We start from the raw sequence: 27,775 nt of genomic DNA on the forward strand, positions 1-27,775 counted from the left end.
AATTAATAGTATAAGGGGCTCCTTCATTCCACCCTACTTTAAAATTGTTAAAATGTCAAAAAGTGGTCTTACAAAAACCATCAGTTTGTACAAAATGTACAGCAACTTTTCAAGCTGATGATGAAAAATTATCCTTACAGTAAATATCAAATTATTTTTGTATATAAATGTCACTGTATCACCCCCTCTTATATTTTATAGTTTATATACCCCCTCCATAATTTAACAATGCCTTCATACAGTTTTTACGTTGTCTTTTTAAGTCAAACTCATAAATGAAACAATATGTTCCCAGCACATTGTTAGCATAAATGGTGTGATAAATTAAATAAAAAAGTTACTGTAGTTTATAAAAATTTAAAATGTTGTAAACTACAAAAAATATGGTTAATGCTGAAAACTAAAAAAGTAAAAAAAGAAAAAACCCTGCGGTCTGAATTAAAATTAAATGCAGAATGTGCTCCGATAGTGCACCTTAAACAAACAAAAAGGACTGACGTTTGAAAAATGTATCTGAAGTGAAATTTCATATTGCATGTTCTTCTTCAAAAGTGACTTTATACCACAGTGATGAAATCATCGTTTTGAGTTTGCCTCATCGTGAGCTGATTCTTGGAGAAAATTATAAGGCTGATGCTTTGAATACATAAAAAAATTAAACACAAACTAAAAAAAAAAAATAATAATGTGTCATATTAAGTCAGGTATTAAGCGGCACATGTTAGTTTTGGGCTAAAAAAAAAAAAAAAACCCGCTTACAGTAATTAATTACCTTATCTTGCTGATTTTTCGACAGTATTAAGAAAGTTTTAATCCAAAACATTGTTCATTGTTTTGAAGCAATTAATGACCATCATCCAAACTAGTTACTCCAATTGTAATAAAAATGAAATTATTTTTTTGTTATATATTTCCTATACAGGCCATATATCAGCAACCGGATATGATACAGTAATAAACTTGGTATCACATTGGAGCTTATTGGAACAAAAATCTGAAAATATACACAACTCAAATAACCCCAAATGAGACAGAATACCTGATTTGATGTGACAGTTCACACGAATACCTACAATTTAAATCTACAGCAGACGTTCCTTCATTTCATCATATTGCATTTTTTAAATCGATCCCATGCCATACTGTATGTCGCTTCCTTCATTGTAGGCACTACATTCCAATGTGTTCTAGCAATTATTCTTTTCCCTACTGACTTCTAGTCTTCATTAATAATTTACTATAAATAACAGGAGGGTTTATTTATGTAAATTTCAGCTTGTTAGTTTGATAGTTTGTAAAATAGCTAGAATTTCAATCTGAACAATGTTAACCATTCTCGCCATATATATAAATATAAAAAAAACATACAGAAGCTGTGTGATTAGTGTAAAATGAGAACATTCACATGTAATACATTAGTCCTTCCACAGGAAAAGCAGGTGTAGACTGCTTTATATTATGTGACTCCTGCATTTGATCCTGAATGGGTTCAGCCGAAAGAGAAAGGCAGCAAAATGTTCATTCACAATATGCCGATGCATAAAAGCCACTAAAGTGCAGAATGACGTTTATGGTTACATAAGGACTTCATGTAAGAGTTTCACTTGAGCAATACATACAGTATATATGTACTGTAAGCTTATTTAGGAAAATGTGTAGGGTGTATATCTGTGTGTGTGTGTGTGTGTGTGTGAGGGGAGGATAAGTCTTAAAACCCGGTGGAGTAGACAGTAGGGACAGGGTAGAACTTGGAGATGCGGCTCTGAGTGGATGGGTTAAGGCACTCGGACTCTCCGCTCATCTTGAAGAAGATTTCCTGTTCTTGAACCTTACGTGCAAACTCATCCTCTAGTGTCTAAACACACACACACACACAGACAGGAGCAACTGGTTAGCACTTATTATTAATGAATACATCACAGATGAGAATACCATTTAATTAAGCTCAATTTAGGTTTATCTTTTTACGAGGGCGTTCAAGAGAGCTTGGCTTTGATGCTAGGTTACAGCATCACCCAGGAATCAAACTCGTGATCTCCGCAAGTTCTTTGCGTTTTTTAATAATGCACTTAATGCATTAATGCATAAAATTTGTGAGATAGTTTTGTAACCAGACACTGACTGATATGTCTAGGATGTGTTTTGATGGTCACCACGTACAATACATTCTGGGCCCTTACATAAACAGGTGTATAAAGGTTACATGTATATGAAGACTACATGCACACAGGTGGTCTCTACTCAACTCAGGAGTTTTACTGCAATGGGGTGAATACTTGTGCAATCACAGCTTGAACTTTTTCATTTGTGAACAATTTTGTGTAGAATTGTGACATACACTACATAAACAAAAGTATTTGGCCAAACATGCAATGACATTGTATCCAAATACACATACTTTAATATGGTGTTGGTCCCCCTTTTGCAGCTACAATATACAGTGGTGTGAAAAACTATTTGCCCCCTTCCTGATTTCTTATTCTTTTGCATGTTTGTCACACTTAAATGTTTCTGCTCATCAAAAACCGTTAACTTTTAGTCAAAGATAACATAATTGAACACAAAATGCAGTTTTTAAATGAAGGTTTACGTTATTAAGGGAGAAAAAAAACTCTAAATCTACATGGCCCTGTGTGAAAAAGTGATTGCCCCCCTTGTTAAAAAATAACTTAACTGTGGTTTATCACACCTGAGTTCAATTTCTGTAGTCACCCCCAGGCCTAATTACTGCCACACCTGTTTCAATCAAGAAATCACTTAAATAGGAGCTACCTGACACAGAGAAGTAGACCAAAAGCACCTCAAAAGCTGGACATCATGCCAAGATCCAAAGAAATTCAGGAACAAATGAGAACAAAAGTAATTGAGATCTATCAGTCTGGTAAAGGTTATAAAGCCATTTCTAAAGCTTTGGGACTCCAGCGAACCACAGTGAGAGCCATTATCCACAAATGGCAAAAACATGGAACAGTGGTGAACCTTCCCAGGAGTGGCCGGCCGACCAAAATTACCCCAAGAGCGCAGAGACAACTCATCCGAGAGGCCACAAAAGACCCCAGGACAACATCTAAAGAACTACAGGCCTCACTTGCCTCAATTAAGGTCAGTGTTCACGACTCCACCATAAGAAAGAGACTGGGCAAAAACGGCCTGCATGGCAGATTTCCAAGGCGCAAACCACTTTTAAGCAAAAAGAACATTGAGGCTCGTCTCAATTTTGCTAAAAAACATCTCAATGATTGCCAAGACTTTTGGGGAAATACCTTGTGGACCGACGAGACAAAAGTTGAACTTTTTGGAAGGTGCGTGTCCCGTTACATCTGGCGTAAAAGTAACACAGCATTTCAGAAAAAGAACATCATACCAACAGTAAAATATGGTGGTGGTAGTGTGATGGTCTGGGGTTGTTTTGCTGCTTCAGGACCTGAAAGGCTTGCTGTGATAGATGGAACCATGAATTCTACTGTCTACCAAAAAATCCTGAAGGAGAATGTCCGGCCATCTGTTCGTCAACTTAAGCTGAAGCGATCTTGGGTGCTGCAGCAGGACAATGACCCAAAACACACCAGCAAATCCACCTTTGAATGGCTGAAGAAAAACAAAATGAAGACTTTGGAGTGGCCTAGTCAAAGTCCTGACCTGAATCCTATTGAGATGTTGTGGCATGACCTTAAAAAGGCGGTTCATGCTAGAAAACCCTCAAATAAAGCTGAATTACAACAATTCTGCAAAGATGAGTGGGCCAAAATTCCTCCAGAGCGCTGTAAAAGACTCGTTGCAAGTTATCGCAAACGCTTGACTGCAGTTATTGCTGCTAAGGGTGGCCCAACCAGTTATTAGGTTCAGGGGCAATTACTTTTTCACACAGGGCCATGTAGGTTTGGATTTTTTTTCTCCCTAAATAATAAAAACCATCATTTAAAAACTGCATTTTTTGTTTACTTGTGTTATCTTTGACTAATAGTTAAATGTTTTTGATGATCAGAAACATTTTGTGTGACAAACATGCAAAAGAATAAGAAATCAGGAAGGGGGCAAATAGTTTTTCACACCACTCTTCTTGGAAGGCTGTCCATAAGATGTTGGAGTGATTCTGTGGGAATTCATGCTCATTATTTCTGTAGAGCATTTATAAGGTCAGGCACTGATGCTGGACAAGAAGGCCTGGCTTGCAATCTTCATTCAAGTTCATTCCAAAGGTGCTCAATGAGGTTGAAGTCAGGGCTCTGTGTTAGGGCCAGTCAAGTTCTTCCATACCGAACTCATCAAACCATGTCATTATAGTCCTTATAGCACTGGGGCTGGATAGAAAATAGAAAAGCGTCTTCCCCAAACTGTTGCCACAAAGTTGGAAGCATAGCATTGTCCAAGATGTCTTGGTATAACTGAAGCATTAGGATTGTGATTCACTGGAGATAAGGGGCCTGACTGAAACACCTTTCAATTCAATAATTGACAGATTTGGCCAAACACTTTCATCCATATACTGTACAATCCTCACCTTTTTTCTGAGACTCAGTTTCTCTCGCCAGTCCTTCAGCTCGGCGCTGTGCTCCTCATCCAACTCCTTTAACTTCTGCGTCTCGTGTTCGATGAGCAGATGACACTTCTCATTCTAATCAAAGGGCAGTCAGTGCAAGTTATTAGCATATACAGAGTATGTAAATTGGTGGGTGTCTCTCTCTCCCTCTCTCTTTCTTTATGTGTACCTGTAACTGTTGCAGCTCTCTAACATTGGCATCACACTGCAACTGCAAATCTCTCATCTGGTTCTCATGTTTCTGCTGCTGTTGGAGCTTCTGGTTCTTCTGTCTCTTTTCCTCCTGTGCTGCAAACTGCACCACACACACAAATATTCTCAGCAAGGATACCTTTTAACTTTTGCATTCATATTGATTCAAGAGTTACATTAATTCCTATTTATTAAAGATGCCTTAAACTGAAATGGGCTGGATTTATCCTCTGACCTGTTTGATCTTTTCCCTCTCCTGGTCGGGGGTGAGCCCGGGGGAGGCGATGCGCAGACTCTTTTTGAACATGGCCATGCGTGTTTTAGCTTCACTTCGCTGGATCTTAGGAAGTCTGGTCCTCTCTTGGGTTTGTTTCGTCTTCATTTCCTCCACCATTCGCTGGTTATATCTGTGCATCTGTTCCATTTCCTTTAGGGAAGAGAAAATACAAAGGGATTAGGGCACATTAAGCGTATTGATGTACTTATTTATTGTACAGATGAAACTCGAAAAATTTGAATATCATGCAAAAGTTAATTTGCTTCAGTAATGCAACTTAAAATGTGAAACTAATATACGAGATAGACTCATTACATGCAAAGCAGGATAGTTCAAGCTGCTGCTTGTGCACCTTTTTCTTCCACACTTTTCCCTTCCACATAACTTTCTATTAATGCTCTTAATGACCTTTTAAGTTGGATTACTGAAATAAATGATAGATTCAAATTTTTCAAGGTTCACCTGTATATACCTAAATGTGCTTACACACAGTGGCGACCAAAAGTATTGAGACAAGATATACCATGTATTATAGTTCTCCCTGCACACAAAACTAATTACTTTAAGCCTAACTGGCTTTTTTTTTTTAAAGCTTTTCTATTCACACCATTCTCCGGGTAACAGATCATTTTATATGCTTTATGCATGTAGACTGAAAACACTGATTTGCAAAAACAGCAGTCAGACCTTCTCATGTCTTTTGAGAAGCTGGTGTCTCTGCATGAAATACTGGTCCTTGAGTTGCTGCTTGAACAGTTGGTGTTTCTCCTGTAGATGGCGCTCTTCTAGGTCCCACATTCCTGCCTCCCTTGCTGTAGACAGATCAGGAGAATTAGAACCATAAGACTGCATACAGGGCATTAGCGATAACCTCTTATTTTGCTTTCTCCAGATCACAAGGCTATCTATTGCTACTGTAACTCATGATTATACATTCATGAGAACAAAGCTAGGAATGTGTGAATTGCTACACGACTGACGTGAATCGCTTTCTAGGGCTCAAAAACAACGAGCCTTACTTCGGAGCAGCTGCTGTTTGTTGTTAAGACAGTCTCTTTCCACGGTGGCCAGCTCACACTTGTGTTTCTGGATAATCTTCTTTAGAGTGCCATCCAGTTCCAGCTGCTGTCTCAGCAAGAACTCTTGCTCCTGAGAGAAAGTGAGAGAAAAAGAGAGAGCGAGAGAGATTATGGTATTTGTTGCTGTGTTACACAAATCCATCACTGGATGACAAAACAATCCCAGAACTCCAATCACTAACACATCTGACTGATAACCTAATCTGTATCCAGCACATCTGTACAGAGGTGGGAGGTACAGTAACTGAGTACATGTGCTTCATTACTGTATTTAAATACATTTATTATTTAAGTAGAGTAAACTCACCTATCCGTACTTGACAAATTTTATTGAAAGATACTTTTTAAAACAAATATCTGTACTTTTACATAATTATATTTCTGTATAGCTAACAAATCATTCGAATACAATCTGCTATTGTCTCGACATTCTGATTTAGTCGATGGAATGCTTGAGTATTTTTTGTTTTTTGTGTATGTGTATGCTATTTACTTAGTTTCTCAATTTATTTTTTGTACTTTTTTTAGTTATTTATTTGTACCTGAATCTTGTACTTTCATATTTTTCATATTGTATTTGTTATTTTTTGTGGTTTAATAATAATTTAAAAAAATCTGTAATATTTTAGGCTGCTATTATGTGTAATTGTGTGACTTGTCTTTCCTTTGAGACATGCCTAATAATGTAACAGAAGCAGACCTGGTTAGAAACAGCGACAAAAAGCAGCATGTTCACAATCAGGAATCAGAGAGAGAGAGAGAGAGAGATTTTACTATAAAAAAGGATACTGTGAGATAACACAAGCCCTGTACGTTTGATACTTAAGTAGCTTTTGAGGCAAGTACTTCTGAACTTTCACTCAAGTATATAAGTTAATCGAGGACTTCTACCATTACTTGAGTAATATTACAGGATTATTAAGTACAGGATTTATGTCTTGGCCAATTCCTCCCTGTCACTAGGGGGCTCCCACATTACGGCTACTACTACCACTCAGCTGGGAGGGCGAAGACTATCAAATGTTTCCTCCGAACCGCGTGACGCCACCCGACCGCATCTTTTCGAACTGCTTGCTCACACACCATTAGGGGCGGAGTAACACACTCGGAGGAAAGCGCTAGCCGCTCCTTCCAAGTGCGCGAGCTCACAGACACCCCTGATTGGCTGTAGAGCTGTAATTAATGTGGGAGCACAAAGTACCTGTCATCCCTCCCCCCTGAGAGAGCTTGGCCAATCAGCTCTCTCTAAACCTCCGGCTGTGAGAGGTAACAGCATCACCCGGGGATCAAACCAGCGATCACCGGATGATAGGGCGAGCACTTTACCACTGTGCCACTCGGAGGCCCCGGAACCACAACCTTTTGACCAAATGGGTCACAACCATTAAAACAGTAACTCTGACTTGTTACCACATTCAAAATTCTTCATTCGTCCCCTTGCTTGTCAGGTTCATGTGTTTTGTACCTCTTTCTTGCGGTTCTTCAGCACGTTCTGGAACTTTGACAGCTCCTTGTCCTGCTCGCCTTTGATCCTCTTGGCCTCATCTCGGAGGTGGTTGGTGTGATCTTGTTCAAGCCGCTCGATCATCTGCTTTTGCTGTTTCTCCATGTTCTCCACATCTGAATCGTACTGACGCTTCTTGATCTGAGAGGTAAAAAAAAAGACACCAGGAAAAAACACCAGAGGCTTCAATGATGGTGGGATAACCAGAGTATGCTGTGATTTTACTTTATACAGTACCACAGCATATTTTCATGATTGAGTTTTTAATTCTGATTGGTCAGAAACTGTCGATTAACTTCTCAAACAGCATGGTTAGGACGCAGGCTTATTATCAATGCGCTCATTTTGGTTCTACAGCAACAACTTACAGAAGGACTTACAAACAAAGTGATATCATTACATTTGCAAGTTAGCTCCCCATCCATCCATCCATCCATCTAGCAACCTCTGTAGTCCAACTAGGGACTGTGGTGGCCAATGGTGACCATTGTATTTATTCCTATTTTTATGGCTGTGTTACGTTAGACCTCCGGTCAACATTCACACACGCATTCCCACACTACGAGCACTTTGTGAACGCCAATTAGCCGGCATGTCCTTGGACTGCTGGAGGAAACCAGAGTACCTGGAGGAAACCCACCAAACACAGGGAGAACATGCAAACTCCATGCACACAGACCCAAGACAGGAATCGAGGAGGTGCAAGGCTACAGTGCTAACCACTAAGCGACCGTGCAGCTAAGTGAACTCTAATACGGCTTAAATACAGATCGACCCTGAATTAATCCGATCGCAAAAGGTGAACGGAATGTAGCATGTGCACTCTTAACATCGCAGTTATATGTGAGTTGTACTTTTTTTCCGGAACTACAGTACAAACACTGACCATGGTCTCCTGTTCGATGCGTTTAGAGATTTGCTCCCTCTGCTGCTGCAGTTTGTTGCTGAGCTGCTGCTGGGATCTCTGCTCCTCTTTCTGCAACAGCCTTAGCTCTCTCAGCTCTTGACGTCTGTCCAACACATACACACGGTGTCAGGACTGGGATTACTATAAAAGTTTTACAACTTTTTGTTCAATAACGCGTATAGGCTTCCTTGAATCAGCACCAAAAGGACATCCTAGTTTACCTAACAGGATATGCTCCAACATGGACAGGAAGTTCTAGCTGACAGAAGCAAACTTCCTGCCTTTTCTTTCCTGACTTGGATGTGTATCTTTTAAAACACTGTGTCTGTTGAACTCCCATTAAATACAAATAAGTACTTTTTCTACACGATATAATCAAATATACTAAAATTTAAACAGTGGTAAAACCCAGGGAATATACTGTATACCTGTAACAAACCTGCAGCACAATACACAGTTAAACTTTAACCATACACTCACATTACTACAACAACACTTCGACTAGCTATCTCATATAAAATCTATTTTTAGCTGTATATGTGTAACTATATAAGACTATACAATAGAGCTTCACAGTTCCTTATCACAATGCCCTTTACAGACGTTTTGCTTTCATTAAAGCACGGCACTTGAGTCATGCTTAATTTCTAGAGCTCTTACCTGAGGAACCTCATTTCCTCACTTTTGATGTCATTATCTGTTACAATCTTGGACGTCGTCACACTGACTTCCACACCGTCCACGATAAACTTGCGTGTCTTTTTCTGCGTCTTCTTCTGGCGCTTCCTTTCCTGTTAAACCATGAAACTGTCTATTAATGTCTTTTCAATCTTGTCATATTTTAACAACCCAACTATTTCCTTTGTTTAATCCTAAAACTCCTTCAAATAGAATTCTCACCTGTAAAGAAATCGATTCTGCCTCTTTTGATTTGGTTATGAAGCTGGAGATGGATAGGTTCAGGTCAACGCTGCTGCTATCCCCTGCTGCACCACTTCCAGAACCTTTCTTTTGATATCTGGGCTTCATAGCACTTTGCTTTTCTGGAGAAGAATTATCGCCCTCTGCTCCACCCTTATCCTCTTGTTTCAGACAGAGTGTAGGTTTCTCCTCGGGTGTTGCAACAGGTCCCTCAACCTGCTTCTCAGGTTTCTTAGGTGCAAGATCTTTATTCGTTGCTGAATCCATGTTCTGGATTCCTGTCACATTATTAACTGCTGGTGCCACCATGTTTCCTGTATTTTTTATCTCCTCTTGTGGCTCTATAATATTCCTTGGAGTAGAAGGTACTGCTGGTTTGGTTTCTTCCATGTTCTTCTCATTTTCTTGTTCCTTAGGTTTAATGTTGGAAACTGATTCATCAGCAGACGGTTCTGGTACATTTGGAATGTGGTTTAGTTCCAGTTTGGAAATTTCAGGTTCATTTATCTGGTCATTACTTAAATCCTGTCTATCTGGGCTCTTGGGAAAACCAAATTCCTCATGTTTTTCTAGAACTACTTCCAAAGTAGAAGGTGACAGAGAAATCTTCTCATCCTCAGAGCTTCCGATACTGATGTCAGATGAAGCACGCTTGTGTCCACGAAGGAGCTACATAAAAGGAAAGCAATGTGGAATAAGATCAAAAATGATGACATTGCCATGAAAATCAGAATTATCCATAATGACGATCCATAATACAGTAAGTCCCCAACATACTGTATGAACGAGTTCCGTTCTAAGAGCCCAATTCCAAATCAATGTGTGTCAATTCATCTTTTCACTTCGCTCCATTTTCTCAATTATTTTTACATTTGACACTTTTATGCCTTTTAGGCTTTTATGCCTTGCTTCCTGACATCCTGGGATGCACGCTGCACACACACACACGGCATGCATGCCGGACATGTGATCTAACTTTGGTGAAATCTCTGAAAGTTTGTACCTCAAATGTTGGGGACTTATTGTAATTCATCATAATTATCCATTCACAAGTTGGTTATAGAGGTCAAACAGAAATACAATTATTATACATGGACAATAATACATGGATAAAGAAATAGTGCAAGAATACCTCAACTTCAGTTATGAATATGTTATACGCTAATAAACACAATGTCCAAAAAATTACTACTACTACTACTACTACAATAAATAAATAAATAAATAAATAAATAAGACAGTCATCTATAGTATGGAAAAAAAAAAATTCTCTCACCAGCTGTCCCTCATGATCCTCCTCCTCATCATCCTCTTTCAACTCTTCTATCTCCTCTGTGACTTCAGCTTTGGCTTCCGCTATCAGCTCTCGCACTGGTTTGTTATCAGTAACGCTGCTCACAAATGGGTGCTGAACACGCACACACAAACAACACACACATTACAAATAGTGGAATTTATACCTGAAATTTGGAACAGACTCCATATAACATAATGGCGTGGCTGGACAACACGACTGACCTGAAGGAGCTGTGCTGCGCTCCATCTGGATTCTAGATTCTTATCCAGGGCACGTCTTAGAAAGTCACTGAACTCTGGAGACCTGAGAAACACAATTAGTAATAGGTATTGTTCTTTGTATATCATCTGACCAAACAAATTCTTTCCTTTTAACAATAATATTATAAGTAAAATCAACCTTAAGCAAAGTAATTGAACAGAACAATACAGTATAGACAGAGAGTATGCATTAATCCTTTAAACAAGTCATAATTATATATATATATATATATATATATATATATATATACTCAGCAAAAAAAAGAAACGTCCCTTTTTCAGGACTGTGTATTTCAACAATAATGTTGTAAAAATCCAAATAACTTTACAGATCTTCATTGTAAAGGGTTTAAACAATGTTTTCCATGCATGTTCAATTAACCAAGTCCATAAGTAGCAACACAGTTTGATTTGTTTTAGTCTGTACACCAACACAATGTATCTGAAATGCGGTTGTGAAGCTCAACTGTGGGAGCTTCGATCATCACCATCTTGGCAGGAGATTCCTCCACCTAAACCCCTGTTAATCCAAACATGGGCAATTCGGCTGTTGGTTGGATCACGCCTATTACCTCAGTTACCACAAGCTAGTCAGCTTAGCTTTAGCATAGCTAAAATGTTAGAGTGGTTAACCGTAATTTATTTTAGGTTTACTTTTGGTTGCACTTGATGTGTTATACATTATTCTCTAAATTAATATTACTATATTTCTTTTTACATCAGGGACCAATTTAAATGTAAAAGTCCATAAGTATTTGGACAGCAACACAGTTTGATTTGTTTTAGTCTGTACACAAACACAATGTATCTGATATGAAAGGAATTAATATTTGTAAAGACAGAGGTTTAACAAAAATACTGCATTAACCGATTAGAAAAATCCAGTTGTTTTTCATAATTGGATGGCAACCTTTTGCAAATGCACTTCTGAGTATTACTGTATATCAGGTACCAATTGATATTATTGAGCCGAATTTTTTTTTGTTTTGTTTTGTTATAAATCTGTCTATTCAGTTCGAACGATATGCCACACAGGCTAATACCTATAAGAACTCAAATACTTAAAGCCAATTGGATAATAATAGGTTACGATTTCCTTGACTCTGGATTTTTCCATTTGTTGCAGTACTCACGGCTCTCGTTTTCTCTTACCATTTGGAGGGCTGCATGAGCGTAGGCGGGTCTGATTTGGCGATTTTTAGGATCACTCTCATGGGGTTTATCTCATGATTGGGGGGCTCGATCTGAGCCATCTCAATCAGGGTGACCCCGAGGGACCAGATATCTGCTTTATAGTCATACGGCCTGTCCTTCGAAGTCTCACACATCACCACCTCTGGCGCCATCCTGGGTATGAGTATGGGTGAATGAGAAAGTTCCAGAATAAAAGTAAAGGAAAAGAAAGGGACAGAAATGGTTGAATAATACTGCACAGAGTGAAAACTGATGTTTATAACCTGTAATTAGTTTTTGTGGCTTACCAGTACGGGGTTCCGATGAAGGAGTCCCGTCTCTGGAGCGTTTTAGTGTTTTTGGCAGACACCCCAAAATCCGCTGGAGAGAGGAAAAAATTGTGTTTAGGTTTATGTTGCAATGACAGACTAAATCTAGTCTGCCACATGTCTGTCCAAAACATTTTATGTCTGATAAACAGTCTGATTACTGTCCTACGCCAAAATTGCAATGATGTTGAAATGGTGACTGATTTACACAAGAGCCAATGATGTTCAAGATAATCCACACCCATAAACAACTCAGACAGAATCCAGCCAAAATGAACTTGCGCAAATTCACCAGCAAACACACTCCAACCATATATTTTCAACCAAGGAAGAGATCTTGCTGACAAGCTGCTACCACAGACCACATACGAAATGAACCCATGGTTTTATTTTAAAGATTGGTTTTGAAGCTCAACTATGGGAGCTTTGGTTATCACCATCTTGGCAGGAGCTTCCTCAACCTAAACCCCTGTTAGTCCATAAATGGGCAAATGGGCGGAGCGAACAGCACCTGGCTGTTGGTTGAAACATGCCTGTTTTCCTCAGTTACCACAAGCTAGCCAGATTAGCTTTAGCATAGCTAAAACGATAAGGTGGTTAAGAGAAATTTATATTACGGTTACTTTTGGTTTCATTTGATTGATTTTATATGAAACCTACATGTCGCCTCGTGTCAACTCCTATTTTATGTAGTAAGTTAAAGTACAATGATTCCAGTTAGCTGGCTAGCTAAAGTGATGCATAGCAGACAGTAATAGGCAGACGAGTTTTGACACCTGCAATGCAGACGTCAGTCAAACAGGCCAAATCCCAATTATACATACTTTTATGTCTTAATATAATTTGACTGATAACTTAAACAAAACTGTTGTCATAAAATAGAGACTCTAGCTATGGAAACCACAACTGTTTTGGCTTGTTTGGGATTGAATAACTTTTGAAAGCAGTGGTCATTTGAGGAACTGCACTTTTTGGCAGTTGGACACATTTTTCAGAACTGGAGGTTTCCCCTTGGGCAACATACTGTCCTGTCTGCGTTCTAGAGCACATTAAACATTAGACAAACACAAGATAGGAGAGGAAATCTTTTAGATATGCTATCAAACTGGCATCCATAACATAACTCAACTTTATTTGTATAGCACTTTAACAGCAAGAATGACCCAAAGTTCTTCACATAAATAATAAAATTATATAAAAGACATAATTCAAATAACATCACACACATATCTAATCAAACAGAATGTATAAAATCAACATCTCATGTCGGTTTAAACGCCAGAGAAAACATGTGAGTTTTAAGATGGGACTTAACACCAATTTTAATATTTAATACTACTTAAAAATGATCAAAAAATGTCACTTATCTGTCAGAATTATACCTTATTTTACTGTCTTCCAAAAATAAACACCAAAAGAACACTTTCCCTACCTCAGAGTGAAGGCAATCTGTTTTAATTTGTTTAAACCTCTTGATGGTTCCCTAACATTGATTTGCAATCGTCTCTCTTTCTCAGAATCAGAATCGGGTTTTATTCGCCAAGTATGTTGACACGCACAAGAAATTTAATTCCAGCTGTTTGTAACCCACAAAGTTCAGACCAACAAAAAACACTGTACATTTGTTAAAGACAAGACACTATACACAGTAAGCACACAACATTAATTAATAATAATAATACCAAGTGAGTGTGCAAGGTAGTGCAAATACCCATAGTGTCATATATGCATCATATATAATATGTAGTGCAAATAACAGTAATGTACACTAGGGTGTAAGAAGCATGCGCACTGAATATAGCCAAGTTCAACTTTTTATGAACCACATTCTCTCTTTGGCTGTTAATACGTGGCATCACATTCCGAGAGTGACTCACTCATCACATGCTGCCTGAAACTACGATACAGTTCCAAAGTACAATTTTAGCGTGTAATATTTCTGAAAGATTCTTCTCCCCTAAAAGATTATGCTCATTTGTGTATGAAAGACACAAACAGTGAGAACACTTGCTCTAATGATTCACTACAGACGGAAATGGCTTCTTTCCTTTGCACAACCCGGCTTTTATATGGGGCCAATAACAATAAAAGGGCTATAAGACCAGTAACATCAACATGAACTACTTACAAAAAAGAAAGCACAACAGAACACATTATAGTAAGATTATTATTTAAAAAAACACAGAGGTTAAGAGGTTTGTTTGGGAGAAAAAAGCTTAGCCAATAGCTAGTGAGGTCAAAAAAGGATGTTTTTACCTCTCTGATCTGAGAAACTAATAAAAACACGGACACACACATGCACGCACGAATAAGGATACACACCAAGTTTGACTTGGCCATCAAGTGTGAGCAGGATGTTTCCAGCTTTCAGGTCTCGGTGGATGACTTTGTTCTCGTGCAGGTAGAGCAGCGCGTCCAGGGTCTGCTTACACACCACTCTGATCTGTGGCTCGGTCAGCGGCCTCTCCAGCTCTACACACACATAGATACAAAAAAAAAATTATTAAACTCTAAAGCAGAGCATTCTTCATACAACCAATCAGCTACAGTATGAGAAAAAAACAGACAACAAATAGTTCTCTTTAACCGTCATCACAACAGATGTTTGGTCCCAATGGCCTATGACTTCACACCATCAGTCACTGTTGTGAAGCACACTTACACTCCAAAGACACTCTAAAAACACTAATCATCCTACAAGCATGCTTTTGGACTGAGGAAAACACAATGAGTACCATGATGAAACCCACCAAGCAAGGGAAAAACATGCAAACTCCACGTGCACAGACTGGAGACAGGTGTCGAACCCTCAACCCTGGAGGTAGGAGGCAAGAGTGCTGACCACCAAGCCACCACATCGCAAGTAAACGCATGGGATTAAGTATATTTTAAAAAACAAATCGCACACCTATAGAGAGTTCCCTTATGGTTTTGTTGGGAGACGTCATGACATTAGACACAACAGAACAGCAAATAGATAGTTTAATCTGGAGTTAAAGAAATAAGCATTAGTGTAGATGGAGAGGACAGTAATGAGTATGATTTTACCTGGATACTATAGATTTGTGACTAAGAAAATATGAAATCATAATTTTTTTAAAAAAGGTAGCACCAGAAGCCACCAGAAGGTTAGAGGGAAAAAAACAGGCCTCATCTTTTTTCAATTAGGATAAACTACACTAATACTAAACTAAAGCTTTCATGCAGGAAGGTTTACAGTAAAAAACATTATGTTCTTTCTTCCTATTTTAGTGACAAATGTGTTACAAATAACTACTTTTTTTTTACGTAAATAAATCATATGACTCTAATCTTAGTTTAAACCTAATGGCTTCCCATAATCACGTGCAGTTACGCGGCTATCAAAAGTTGTGTGCTCGACATTATTAAGGGGAGTAAATTAAATGTAAGATATGGGAATAGTGGCTTAGGTGACTAAGGCTCTAGGTTGTTGATTTTTGGATCTGAGGTTAGGGGTTCGAGCCCTGCCGTCGATGGATTGCCACACCCCATACCACCCAGCCACTGCATGCAGTGCTGTTTCCATTTGAACGCTCTTAATTTAACATTTGTTAAATGTTAATGTATGAGATATTATAAAAGTGCTCAATTTGTTTCAGACTATTATTGTTTTCCCTCGGAGCACTGGTGTCCACGTTTCATTTGCACATTTCTTGGCTGCCAAATCAGCATACAGTCACAGCAATCCTCTGTGAACACATCTCCTTACAATAAGCTTTTAAACCAAAGTGGACTGGACTCACTGTGACCGGTTGTTCTAATCCGGCTAAGCTTTTACAATAGCCTATTGTCGGGATTCATTTATAGCCAAACTTCAATGTAGCTTTTAAAAGAATTCCGCTTTTGAACTGTCAAATCTTTCTGTACTGAACGGGGAAACAATATGCCTGGTTTAGCTCTGTTTGGAAGCTGAATTGGAGTTACTGTTTGCATTGCTTTTTACATTATCGATATTTATGGTTGAAATGTATTGTGCTCACTAGGTTTCCATTGTGTGAACAGTTTATGTGTTTGTTTGTTTTTTTCTGGGTACTCACCCAGCATTACTGCATCCACAGCACCTCCAGCACAAAACTCGATCAGAATCTGCAGAGTAAAAGATCAGATCACATCCTTTCACCCCACTGTAGGTACATTATGAGTATAAATAAATAATGAGAGCATCGTGCCGCTAAGACTGGTAAAGCTTCAAAATGATAAAATTATCACAACGAGATTTGAATGATTCTCAGTATCCTTCAAATATGCAGTTTAAATGGATCCCTGTCATGTTTTCCTGCTTTGTGCCGTTTGTAGCTGGTAAGAACACTGTAGTGATTAGAGTCTAAGGGATTTTAGTCTCAGTCTGGATTCAAGTGAACTGAGCAACTATTAAAGCAGTACAGCTGCGGGCAGACAGTGACTTGATTCTAAATCGATCCAACTGCATGGGTTAAACAAAACATATTGTAAATTATGGGTTTGTTTCTTCATGTGCTGCGTGAAACCAGATCAAACCAAACCAAACATGACATCTATATCAATTTCTGTCTGACAGTGCCCTTAATCCTACAGTTGTGTAAAGAGAAAGAGCTTTAACTCAGAATCAACCTAACAGCAAGAAGTGAACCAACCTTGGAATGTATGTTGGTTTGTGGGCAGCATGATTTTTGGACAAGTTATGTTTTCCGGAAATGTGAGCTACAAGGGACAATCTGAGCTAAAAAACCAGAACTAAAGGGCGGCAGAAATGCAAGATGTTTTCAACTAGTCTTTCAAAGAAGTTGTGCTTCATGTTCTTGATGGTGGTATTTCAACACAATAAATGAAATTGTTTTACAAGAATGGACACAACCTTGTTATCTTCGGCCACAACTCTCCCATGACACCTTGCACCCATGAACTACAGTAAAACATTCGGAACCACTCATTTTCCCGTTCTCAGGCTGTGTCCCGGTCAGCTAGTGGTTCCCTGAAAAGTGAACCTCCTACAGGGTATTCAGCCATGTTCAGTAAGATTCCAACCTGTAGGGAGCGAAACTCCGTTTAAAGGGAATTGTGAAGATTGTAAAGAACAAGTGAACAATGGTTTATTTCAATGGTTCCCCAAAAAGCAGACAAAATCGTCTATCATTCATTGTGCCTGAGCGCGGAAAAAACTTTTATTAATTTCAAAAACCGTTCATTAATATATTATTATAAAGGAAAGTCTAATATTATGTATTAATAAGTAACTCGAAAGTAATCTTATATATTATATAATGATTTTATATATAAAATCAATTAATCATTAATATTACACAGACTATTAATATCTGGGTTAATAAAGATTATTATAAATTAATATAAAATATTAATATTTTTAGGAATGATAGCATCCATCTGGTAAATTAATCATATCACTTTTTTTTTTTTACAGTTTATACATAGTACATTTTAATAATTTACATTTTGTGATGGATCAGTTTTTGCTTCAATATATACAGTATATTCAATTTCATTGGTGTGATCATTTAGCAGAAACAGTAGTAGCAACACATATCCGAGGTGCTCATGTTACCAGGATAACGCACAAAGGAAGTGATATCGTAATGACATCACAAAATCCGATCCTTTAAATGAAAGGGATTTTGTTCCCTTAACCAAGGTTTACTCAACAGTGATCAGGGATCGGGGACTACGAAGCAAGGAGGACCTAGGCAGAACAGTTTACAGTACACTTTGGAAAAGAGCTCAGCATCAACCTCTGGATTACCACTCACACACACCTGATCATCATTAGCATAAGGCCTCTGCTTCACACACACTTTGTCTAGTATTGTAGCCCCGTCTGCTTTCCTAAGCCCTGCTCATTGTTTTGTGTTTTTCCGGTTTTGTCTCTGCCTGGCCTTGACGTTGAATCCAAGTTTGCCTGTAATTTCCTGTTTGCACCTCACTTGAACCTTTGCAGGTTTTGATTAAGACAAAGTATTGAATTGTATATTTCCTGAACTTTTTATTAACGATTGCATTTGCTCCAGCCCCGGCTCTGACAGCCTGACTCATCCCCTTAAAGAGATTTGTTTTTGTAATTTGACTTATATGCAGTGTTAAATCAAACTAAAAAGAAAAAGAAAAAAAGGAATTAATCATGCATGCACTTTATGAATTTTTTTATATTCTGCCAATGAGAACGGTACTGATAAATATTTTAAAATACTGTATTTCAATATCATATACATTTGAAAAAGGTCACCATCATCGTCTATGCTGCTTTATCCTGTATACAGTGTTGTGGAGGCCTAAAGCCTATCCCAGGAGATTTGGGCACGTGTCGGAGTACACCCTGTACTGGGTGCCAATTCATCATTATAGGGCAAACACACACAATCACACGCACACAATACAATGCCAATTAGCCTAATCTGCATGTCTTTGGACTGTGGGAGGGAACTGGAATATCCGGAGGAAACCCAACATGCAAACTCCTGAGGCGGAAATCGAACCTAGCCCGAAAAGGTGGCAAGGCGACAGTGATAACCACTAAAAAAGGTTTAGTTAGCTATTAAGAAATATATGTATAAACACAAGTCCGCTTGCCTGGTATTATTAAAACCAGTAGGGCGAACAAACAAAAGGGTCAGGCAACACTCAGAAGCATAAGGCAAGCAAATGGTCAGGTGATCAGCTAACAGAAATGAACTAGACTAGACTAAACAGGGAAATGTGACACACACAAAAGGGTGACACACCTATTAAAATCCTAATAAAACTCCGGTCCCAATCAAATCCCATAATAAACTTTTTAAAATCCTAATTCTGAAAGAATAATTCCCATCCCATCACGTTCCCATGTTTTATTTTTTAAAATAAGTTTTGGCGGTCACTGTACATTATGCATCAAAAACTGCCTTGTTGTTGTTATGATTCCTGTCCCGCCCACCCCTGGTGACTTTATTCCTGTCCCGTCCCAGTGAGTAAGATTGTCTGCAGAAAACCCACGGGAATCCCCACATCAGCCACTTCAGTCAAAACAAAAAAATCTGGACCAGCAGATAACAATGTCTTGGACTCGTCACAGACACGATGCCTAAGAGGACTATTTAAGGCAAGTGATGTGATTGCAAATAGTAGAGAGCCATTAGTAATCGGGAAATGCTGAACATGGATAAGCGCTTGACTGACATTTTTGCTGATGACGTGGCAGGCTAAGCATCATGGGACACCAAGCTGATGGGCTGGTAGGAGGCGTGCATGAAGCAAAGCCAAGTCTTAGCCTTTTGTTCTTTAATGGATTAGAGGCCTCACAAGAAGACAACAGTGACAGGGGAACAATATGCGGCTTCAGCTGTGACCAAACAATTCATAACAATGGAGCTCCTACAAAGCCAGTAACACAGAGCATGATGAAGGAAAGAGAAATCAATAGTATACTGTACACAGCAATACAGTAATAAATTTAGCCAATAAATGTTTTTTATAAGGCTGATGGTTGTGCTACCAATTAGAAGGTTGTGAGTTCAAATCCCTGCACCACCAAGCTGCTATTAGTATCCTGTCTCAATTCAACAAACGTGACGCATGATATGTGTGCATGAGTTGGGTATTCAATTCGATTCGATTCAATTTTATTTTTAACAACAGTCAATGTTGTAAAGCAGTGTTTGAAATACTGGTTATATGTAATATATATTTATTGTTTGCTGTATGTAGTACTGTAGGCTTCTTTTGTGCTGGCGCTCTGTTGGCTACCGCCGCAGATACTGCATTTTAATAAATTTGTAGACTTCTTCAGTATAAACACATAAAACAAACATAGAGTAGGCTTTAGGTTTCCTTTTAAGAGGAATGCCTCTGAGGAGCCATTGAGCCCTTACTATTAATATGTAACTAAATCTACTGCCTGAACTCAACACACATAATGTACATACACTTCCAAACAAAAAAAAAGAAAGAAAGGAAATGAGGTTAACAAATCATTTTAGGTTTTATTTTACAGCACAAAAGGAGACATTACCAGGGCCCCAGTGGGGTGGAAACCAGTGTAGCCAAATAAAAGCATCTGCATTCCACACAACTTTGTACAATGATAAAAGGAATTTTTTTTTGAAGATACACTGCTCTATTTTGCAAATCTCAAATGGTAGTCTTAAGAGCCATATGATTTACACGATTATGCATTTTAATCTATTTTTTGATGATTGATTCATTATCACTATTGAACAGCTGGCACCAGGATGTTGGTACTGTAACTGGATTGGATTTGAAACTGGGAAGTTTGGAGGCCGGGGTCGGTGGCCTAGGGCTCTTTCTCTGCTAGGTCCAGTGTGGGATGGGTAGTGGTGCTGGTGCCTTTATATCCTGGCGAGCATTGGCTTTTTTTTTTAATGAGTTATGCTACACTGGCTTTTAAAAATACAATTCACAGCTGCAAAGTTCTAATGGCAATAAAGATCTTATGTAGTCAGCACATGTAGTGGACGATACAGTATAATCATTGTATCAAATAATGAACTAGGCAAAGTTAGTTGCAGTTAGCTAACATAATCTCTTACAAAAGCTTAATATTGAGGTGCCATGGTCACTACCTGCTGAAATGAAAACAATCTAGCCAACTAAAATAATTTTAAGTTTAAAATATTTATGTATCCTCGCAAATACACAAGGGTGGTAATGTTTTTTTTACATTTGATAATAACTTTTCATACATTCTAAATTAAACATTAAGTAAATTAACTGTGATTCCCACTTTAATCATAACCAAATATCCCAACTACAGGGTTAAATCCAAAATGTACAATAATGCATTATATTGCATCATCCCTCTCTAGTTATGCTCTAAAAAGTGTACGACTTGCTATTCGTTCTGATAATTCATACACTGCTCATTCTTGAGTAATAACAAAAAGCTGGTTATACACTCGGACTTTTAAACCATAAACGTGTAATATGTAATCCAGTCCATTCACAGCACATGCCTGCTTTTACAGCATCATAAGGAAGCTGGTAGAGTGTGCACATCTATTTCCTGAACCTCTGAGCCTGATAGAGATCTGCATGCTTCCATAGCTACGACACACCCATCTGTTGGTGCACAATGAAATGAAAAGGAGCTGGCAGTGAAATAGGTGGGGTGGTAATATAACAACCAGGTAATTATGGCTGGGCTCTTCTTACAATAGTCTACATTCAATAGCACACCTCATTGTGACCTCTGCCTACTCATGCTTTTCCCTGAGGACAGAGAAACTCAATATCTCCACAATTCCTGCTGTATTTTCATCATATTGTGAATATGCAACCTATTGAAATCACTGAGAAATGTAAATAACAGAGCTGATTTTGTAAAATAAATAGATAAAGAACAATCATTTAAGCTTGGATCCTGTCTTATCTATTTTCCAAACTCACTTTACACAGGAAGGAAACAACCTGGGAACACATTCATGCAACATGCCTTGCTGTCATCCTATTCTAGTTTCCCATTTTCCTACTACTGTATTTACTGTAAAAGACCTCCTACGCATTTCAATTTACATTTTGGCATACATTCTTTGACCTCACCTCTTGAATTGGATGATGTACAGTAAAAATATATTATGCATAATACAGCACAAGTGTGCATGAGATTAATAAGAACAGATTTTGCAGTCAGAATACACTACAATTTCATATGAAAAAAAAATCAGGTTCACTGATTGTAGCTATATATCCAAATACATAGTGCTCAAAATATTCCATCTGAATTTTATGGCTTTTAAAATTCCACACAGCTTTTACAAATCCAGCTTGTACTGTAGCTAGTCCTCACTATTATTGTTTTATTTTAATTCTATTATTGTATTATTATTATAGGTTGAACAAGTGAAAATTGAGCTTAATAATTGTAATAACAATCTGTTGGCTAATATGAAATAAAAGACTGCTTTTTGATTAACTGTAAGCTTTATGCATAGTTAATCAAAAGTAAATCTGGTGTTAGATTTTATGTTAAATGTTTTGCATACTGTACTGTTCAAAAGTCTTAAGTCGCTTTTCATTTCTTCATACCATCAGCCAGACTTTCTTGTAAGTTTAATGTAGTTTTGAGGAATAAAGTAGTTCTTCAGGCTTCCTAAAAACTTTTTGCCTCTTATTTTTAGTGCAGTCCCTGCACTGGACCAGTTTCAAAGAAATGTTTTTGTGTTTGTTTATTAAGCAACATAGTGACCTAATCATTTAAGCACAAAAACATCTAACTTTAGGTGTGAACCAGTGAGAAACAGGTGCAGATGATCAGTGATGGTGATTAGTGTACTGGTGATGCTGGGGTTGTTACATAATTTTTTTTTTTTTTATCTTCAGACACTTTGCAGCCTGTCACAGTAAACCATTTGTTTAAATTCTTTTAATTTAATCTCATAATTTCATTTCATTTTATTTAATATGAAGAAATGGGGTGGCTCAAGACTTTTTTATAGTACTGTAACTTTGTACAATATATTTAAAGTTGAGTTAAACATAATTAAATATGTTTATTTTTAAAACTTATTCTTTTTAGTTAATTAATCATTAAAATTGTATTTATTATATTACTGTGTTAATATAAAACCAATTTTAGTTATGTCAGTGACCTGATCCAAAGTTACTTAACTATATACTAACAAACAATAAGTTTATGTTTATATCTAAACTTAGCAAACAATGTTAAATGTGTTAGATAAAAAAAAACTTTAATTTACTGTTCATGTTTATGCTGTTATTCTGTAAAATCAACAGCAAAAGCTTTTTGTTATAATAATAATATTAATATAAATAAAAAACACCAATAATAGTGAAAAAAGTCGATTTGATGTGACCTTACATAAGAAGATATAAGCTGCTCAGGTGTACTGTACTCTGTTGCGGCATTTCACAGAAGTAGCTCATTTATATAGACACTAAAACTGCATGTTCAGAGAAGGAGTGTATGAATGTTTAAATCAAACGGATATTTCAGCTAGAGCATAAACAGACTTACTTTGGGACCCTGAGATTGGGAAATGGTTAAAGACATTGTAAAGTATGCAATCTTTGGTTAAATAAATCATTTGTCTTGAAATATTCTAAATAGAAATAGAACCAAAAAAACTACTGTAGTACTGGATCAGGTCTGCTCACCCAGAGTTTGCCCTCATAATAGAAAGCGTCCAAAAGCTTGACAATGTTGTCATGGTTACAAGATGCCAGAATGTCAATCTCCACCATGTAATCCTCCAGTTCTTCTTCCGTCTTAGTGTCAATCACTTTTGCTGCAGCCAAAATGCCTGAATGCTTGTTCTGAGCCTGAGAGAAAAAATGTAAGAGTTTAAGCTATTTAATTTGAAGTTTATACAAGAATTGTTAAATAAGACAATCAAAGTGTGTTTGTACTGTAGGTTCAGAACATCAAAACTGTTTGCCTTCGCATAAATATTGACAAAGTAAATAGGAAATAAACTGTAGTATTGTCATGTCACTTTCAAGCATTTATTTCTTGTGAATGTTTTTTGTTTGTTTTTTATTATTTTTAGGTTGGTGAATTGAAATCAATGAAACAAGAAGAGAAACAAATAGACAATAATAGTGTTAAAAAATAATGTTAAACAATAATTTTACCATTTTGAGGAAGTACTGAAGAACTAGTGCTAGAAAATATTATATTATTAATTCAAAGATATTTGTAGGATCTAGTCTTATAGGATTGGTGGTAAAAATAAACGCTTTGGAAAATTATGTAGAATATCTTAAATGTAATAAAACAGTATAATATTTTATTTAAAATTATAATCAAAATTTTAACTTCCAGTCCTGCCTTTCGCAAGCTACGAGTCATTATGCTGAACTTCGAGAGGATATTTTTGAATAACCGTATACAAGAGTATACAACATTAAACTACTGTATATAAGAAATTAAAAGCTACATGAACCATTATTGTGAATAAATAATAACAGTAAGTAACAAATCATCCTATCTTTTTTAGATCGCTGGACAAGCTTCCTATAATTATTAAAAGTTGTCATAGCATTAACACATAATGTACACAGTTCGACTTAACATTGTAACTACAAAAAAAATACAGACTACACTAAACCGTTTACAATGAACTCTTTATTTTCTTTGCTTTAAGGAAATTTATCCTCTTCCTAGTACGGAAATCCTGTAGTGTTTCCTGACAACAGAAAAGAATTTCCTTCACCTTCCACCTACTCTGTTGTTGGCACACGGTCGCTTTTTAAGCGGTGTACTCTCTTTAAATACTGAGCCTCAAAATAAAGTCATACTGAATCCCTGAACAAAACTGTTTTCTATCCTGATCTAGTATACACCAATACATTTAAATAATTTATTATTTATTGTATTCCTTTTACAGAATAAGAAAGAAATTTTTATGAAGGTTTTGCATGCGTTCTTAAAATACTTTATATATTTCTAACAAACTCATATTTGGTTGCCAACCTAGCAATGATGATTTAGCTGTTTAGAATCACAGCAAACACAGCAAAAGGTAGAAGTATTTTACAAATGATGTACATGATTATACAACTGCAGTGATAAGGAAATATACAGTTTATAAATTTTTTTCCCAAAAGCAGTATAGTTTAATGCTGAGACCAGAACAGTGATAATGTGAACACTTGAGCTATTTTTTAGTGTGACGCAGGTGCACTTTGGGGTTAATAATTACCATAAAGTAAATCACGTGACATCATCTATAAAAACAGAAACACCAATAAAAGGTTCTACGAAGCATGTAAACCATTACAGTGGTACAACATTTATTATACGGGTATTATCGTGTATTAAAGGTGTATTCAGCTTATCTTATCAAACTTTTTAACCCTCAAAGCTTTTTTCATGTACACATGAAATCTGAATTTTTATGGGACTGTAATACTGTATACTAAATTAATGCCATTCAGACATATAAAAGTGACATCAATTTATTGCCATAATTTATTTAATGAAAATGTTTGCGAAGTGCATCGAAGTTCTGTGACCATTTTTTAATCTTTTAATTAAAACACTATACATCTCTTCTTTGAAGAATATTTTTGTTTGTATCTCTTTTTCATGGGTTTCCTCTGGGTACTCCGGTTTCCTCCCACAGTCCAAATACATGCAGATTAGCCTTACTGGCGTTTCCAAATTGTTCAAAGTACATTGTGTGTGTGTGTGGGGGGGGGGGGGGGGGTGTCCTACAATTAAATGGAATGGGGTTCAGGTTGTACCCCACCTCATGCCATAAATTTGAATAAAGTGGTATATGAGATAGTATCAATACACAATCAGTACCCATACACCCAGGTTTCATTAGTGCTACTGACTCTCAACATAGATGATGACTCAACTACAGCATGCTGACGGATTTCTTGGAAAACTTCAACGCAAAGTTTCTTCTGCTCCTGGGTCAGTAGCCTGGAGACGAACTTGGCAGCAACATGGCACATGTGAGGATTGCCTGGACTGTTCCATATGATACACCGACAATCGCAACAATGCTGTGAATTATTCTCTGACGATCATCATGCACATGTTGCCGAAGAGTTTCAACATTTTCAGGGGTTGGGGTCGTTGAAGGTCTTCTTCTTCTGCTCTTGAAGCATGCATGCCGCTCTAAACACCTCAAACGACTCATTGCAGCATCGCCATAAAATTTGCTGAATCACGTCAAACGTCTCTGTGGCAGATGTGCCCATCTTCACGCGGAATCTCATGTTCGCTTTTTGTTCTAACGTGCTGTCCATGGCAAAATAGCAGGTGTGGTAACGCACATGGTCAGAAGAGCTGGTTCGGTTCCCGGGTGATGCTGTAACCTCTCACAGCCGGAGGTCTAGAGAGAGCTGATTGGCCGAGCTCTCAGAGGGGAGGGTTGAGAGGTACTTCGTGGTCCTACATTAATCACGGCTCTACAGCCAATCAGGGGCGTCTATGAGCTCGCGCTAGCGGAAGGAGCAGATAGCGCTGTCCTCCGAGTGTGTTACGCCGCCCACAACGGTGCGTGAGCGAGCAGTTTGAAAAGATGAGGTCGGAGGAAACACGTGATAGTCTTCCGCCCTCCCGACTGAGTGGTCGTAGTAGCCTTAATGCGGGAGCCCCCTAGTGACGGGGAGGAATTGGACGCGACTAAATTAGGGAAAAAATCGGGAAAAAATCCTAGAAAATAATAATAATTTTTTTTTTTAAAGATCCCGATGTAGCCTACACAGGAGGATGTCTTTTGGCACACTGACTTATGAAGGTCAGCGCTCCATCACTTTGTAGAAGAGGAATAAATGAAGAAAAAAAAAAGTAGTCACGTGACTAAATACGCCTCTCGGAAGCGTTCGAGAGTGTTCTGTGGTTGTTTTAAAGCATTTTAGCGCATTTATATCGACAAAACAAGCGTTTGAATTAGCATTCAACGTTTGTCATTGGGATTATTTGGAACAAATATGTAAATAAATAATTATATATGTATATAAAAGCCGAATACACCTTTGAATGTTTACTTCAGTAATGATGTGGTTTACCTTAAACACTTTCCCGAAAGCTCCGTCTCCTAATTCCCCGATAATCTCCCAGCTTTCCTCGGGGTTCACGTCTCTGTGGACGTGTTCATACTGCTTTTTCTTCCTCTCGGGACCAAGCTTGAATATTTTCCGAAAGTTAAAGAAAGCCATTTTCGCTCCTACGTGTTTATTTAACAGATAGAAGAGGTTATTTCCGGGGGTAACAGCACTAGATATCGCTTTACACTCCAAATACTATTCCTACTACTGCATCGTTATTGTGGTTGTCCGGTTGGACTTTCACTACGGCTATTAATAGGACATGCTGGCTTTTCTTTAGGTGTCCGAGTCACTATTACGTCGTTCTTTTAAAGGTTACTTACTTGTATCGAATGTTTGAGTTAACTGGATAAAAGGACGATGTAACTGTGCGGACACACAGCCATTGATCTACATCGACCTGTACAAAAACAACAACCCTGTGGGTGTTACAGCTCACACATCTCGTGCCAAGTCAACTCTCAGTCTTCTGTATATTATCCCAGTCCAATGCAAATCCAAAGAGAAACGTCGATGATCCTAACAGATCCGCTTCCTAAGTGAAAAAACTGTGATCCATACATGGATTTAAAAAAATAAACAAAAACTCCACTCCAGTTCTATCCAGTGCGAATGCACACTACGAGGCGGTAATCTGGACTGGAGCACTAATCGTATAGCGGATTCCCAGTGCGCGTTCACGCTTTGCACGTCGTTCCCTCCTACTGTTGTGGTGGATGTTCTGGGTTTAATCCCAAATTGCTTCCTGTTCAACATACAACGCCCCA

The 27,775-nt window shown here is 37.8% G+C and overlaps 1 protein-coding gene across 1 annotated transcript; it reads right to left on the reverse strand.

The window, feature by feature from the left end:
* Positions 1 to 1,112: 1,112 nt before the first annotated feature.
* slkb (STE20-like kinase b) lies at positions 1,113 to 27,703 on the reverse strand. The gene is made up of 19 exons (XM_053477156.1): positions 27,332 to 27,703; positions 26,970 to 27,127; positions 23,598 to 23,762; positions 16,538 to 16,586; positions 14,802 to 14,951; positions 12,459 to 12,531; positions 12,130 to 12,324; positions 10,939 to 11,020; positions 10,697 to 10,828; positions 9,400 to 10,089; positions 9,160 to 9,290; positions 8,479 to 8,602; positions 7,554 to 7,733; positions 6,029 to 6,158; positions 5,697 to 5,821; positions 4,968 to 5,159; positions 4,710 to 4,835; positions 4,502 to 4,615; positions 1,113 to 1,855 (listed from the first exon to the last, which is right to left on the reverse strand). Exons 2-19 carry the CDS (start codon positions 27,117 to 27,119, stop codon positions 1,709 to 1,711), a joined length of 2,955 nt encoding a protein of 984 aa, XP_053333131.1. The 5' UTR covers positions 27,120 to 27,127; positions 27,332 to 27,703; the 3' UTR covers positions 1,113 to 1,708.
* Positions 27,704 to 27,775: the final 72 nt, after the last annotated feature.

This window comes from Clarias gariepinus, chromosome 18 (assembly GCF_024256425.1).
Source record: "Clarias gariepinus isolate MV-2021 ecotype Netherlands chromosome 18, CGAR_prim_01v2, whole genome shotgun sequence".
Lineage (NCBI taxonomy): Eukaryota > Metazoa > Chordata > Actinopteri > Siluriformes > Clariidae > Clarias > Clarias gariepinus.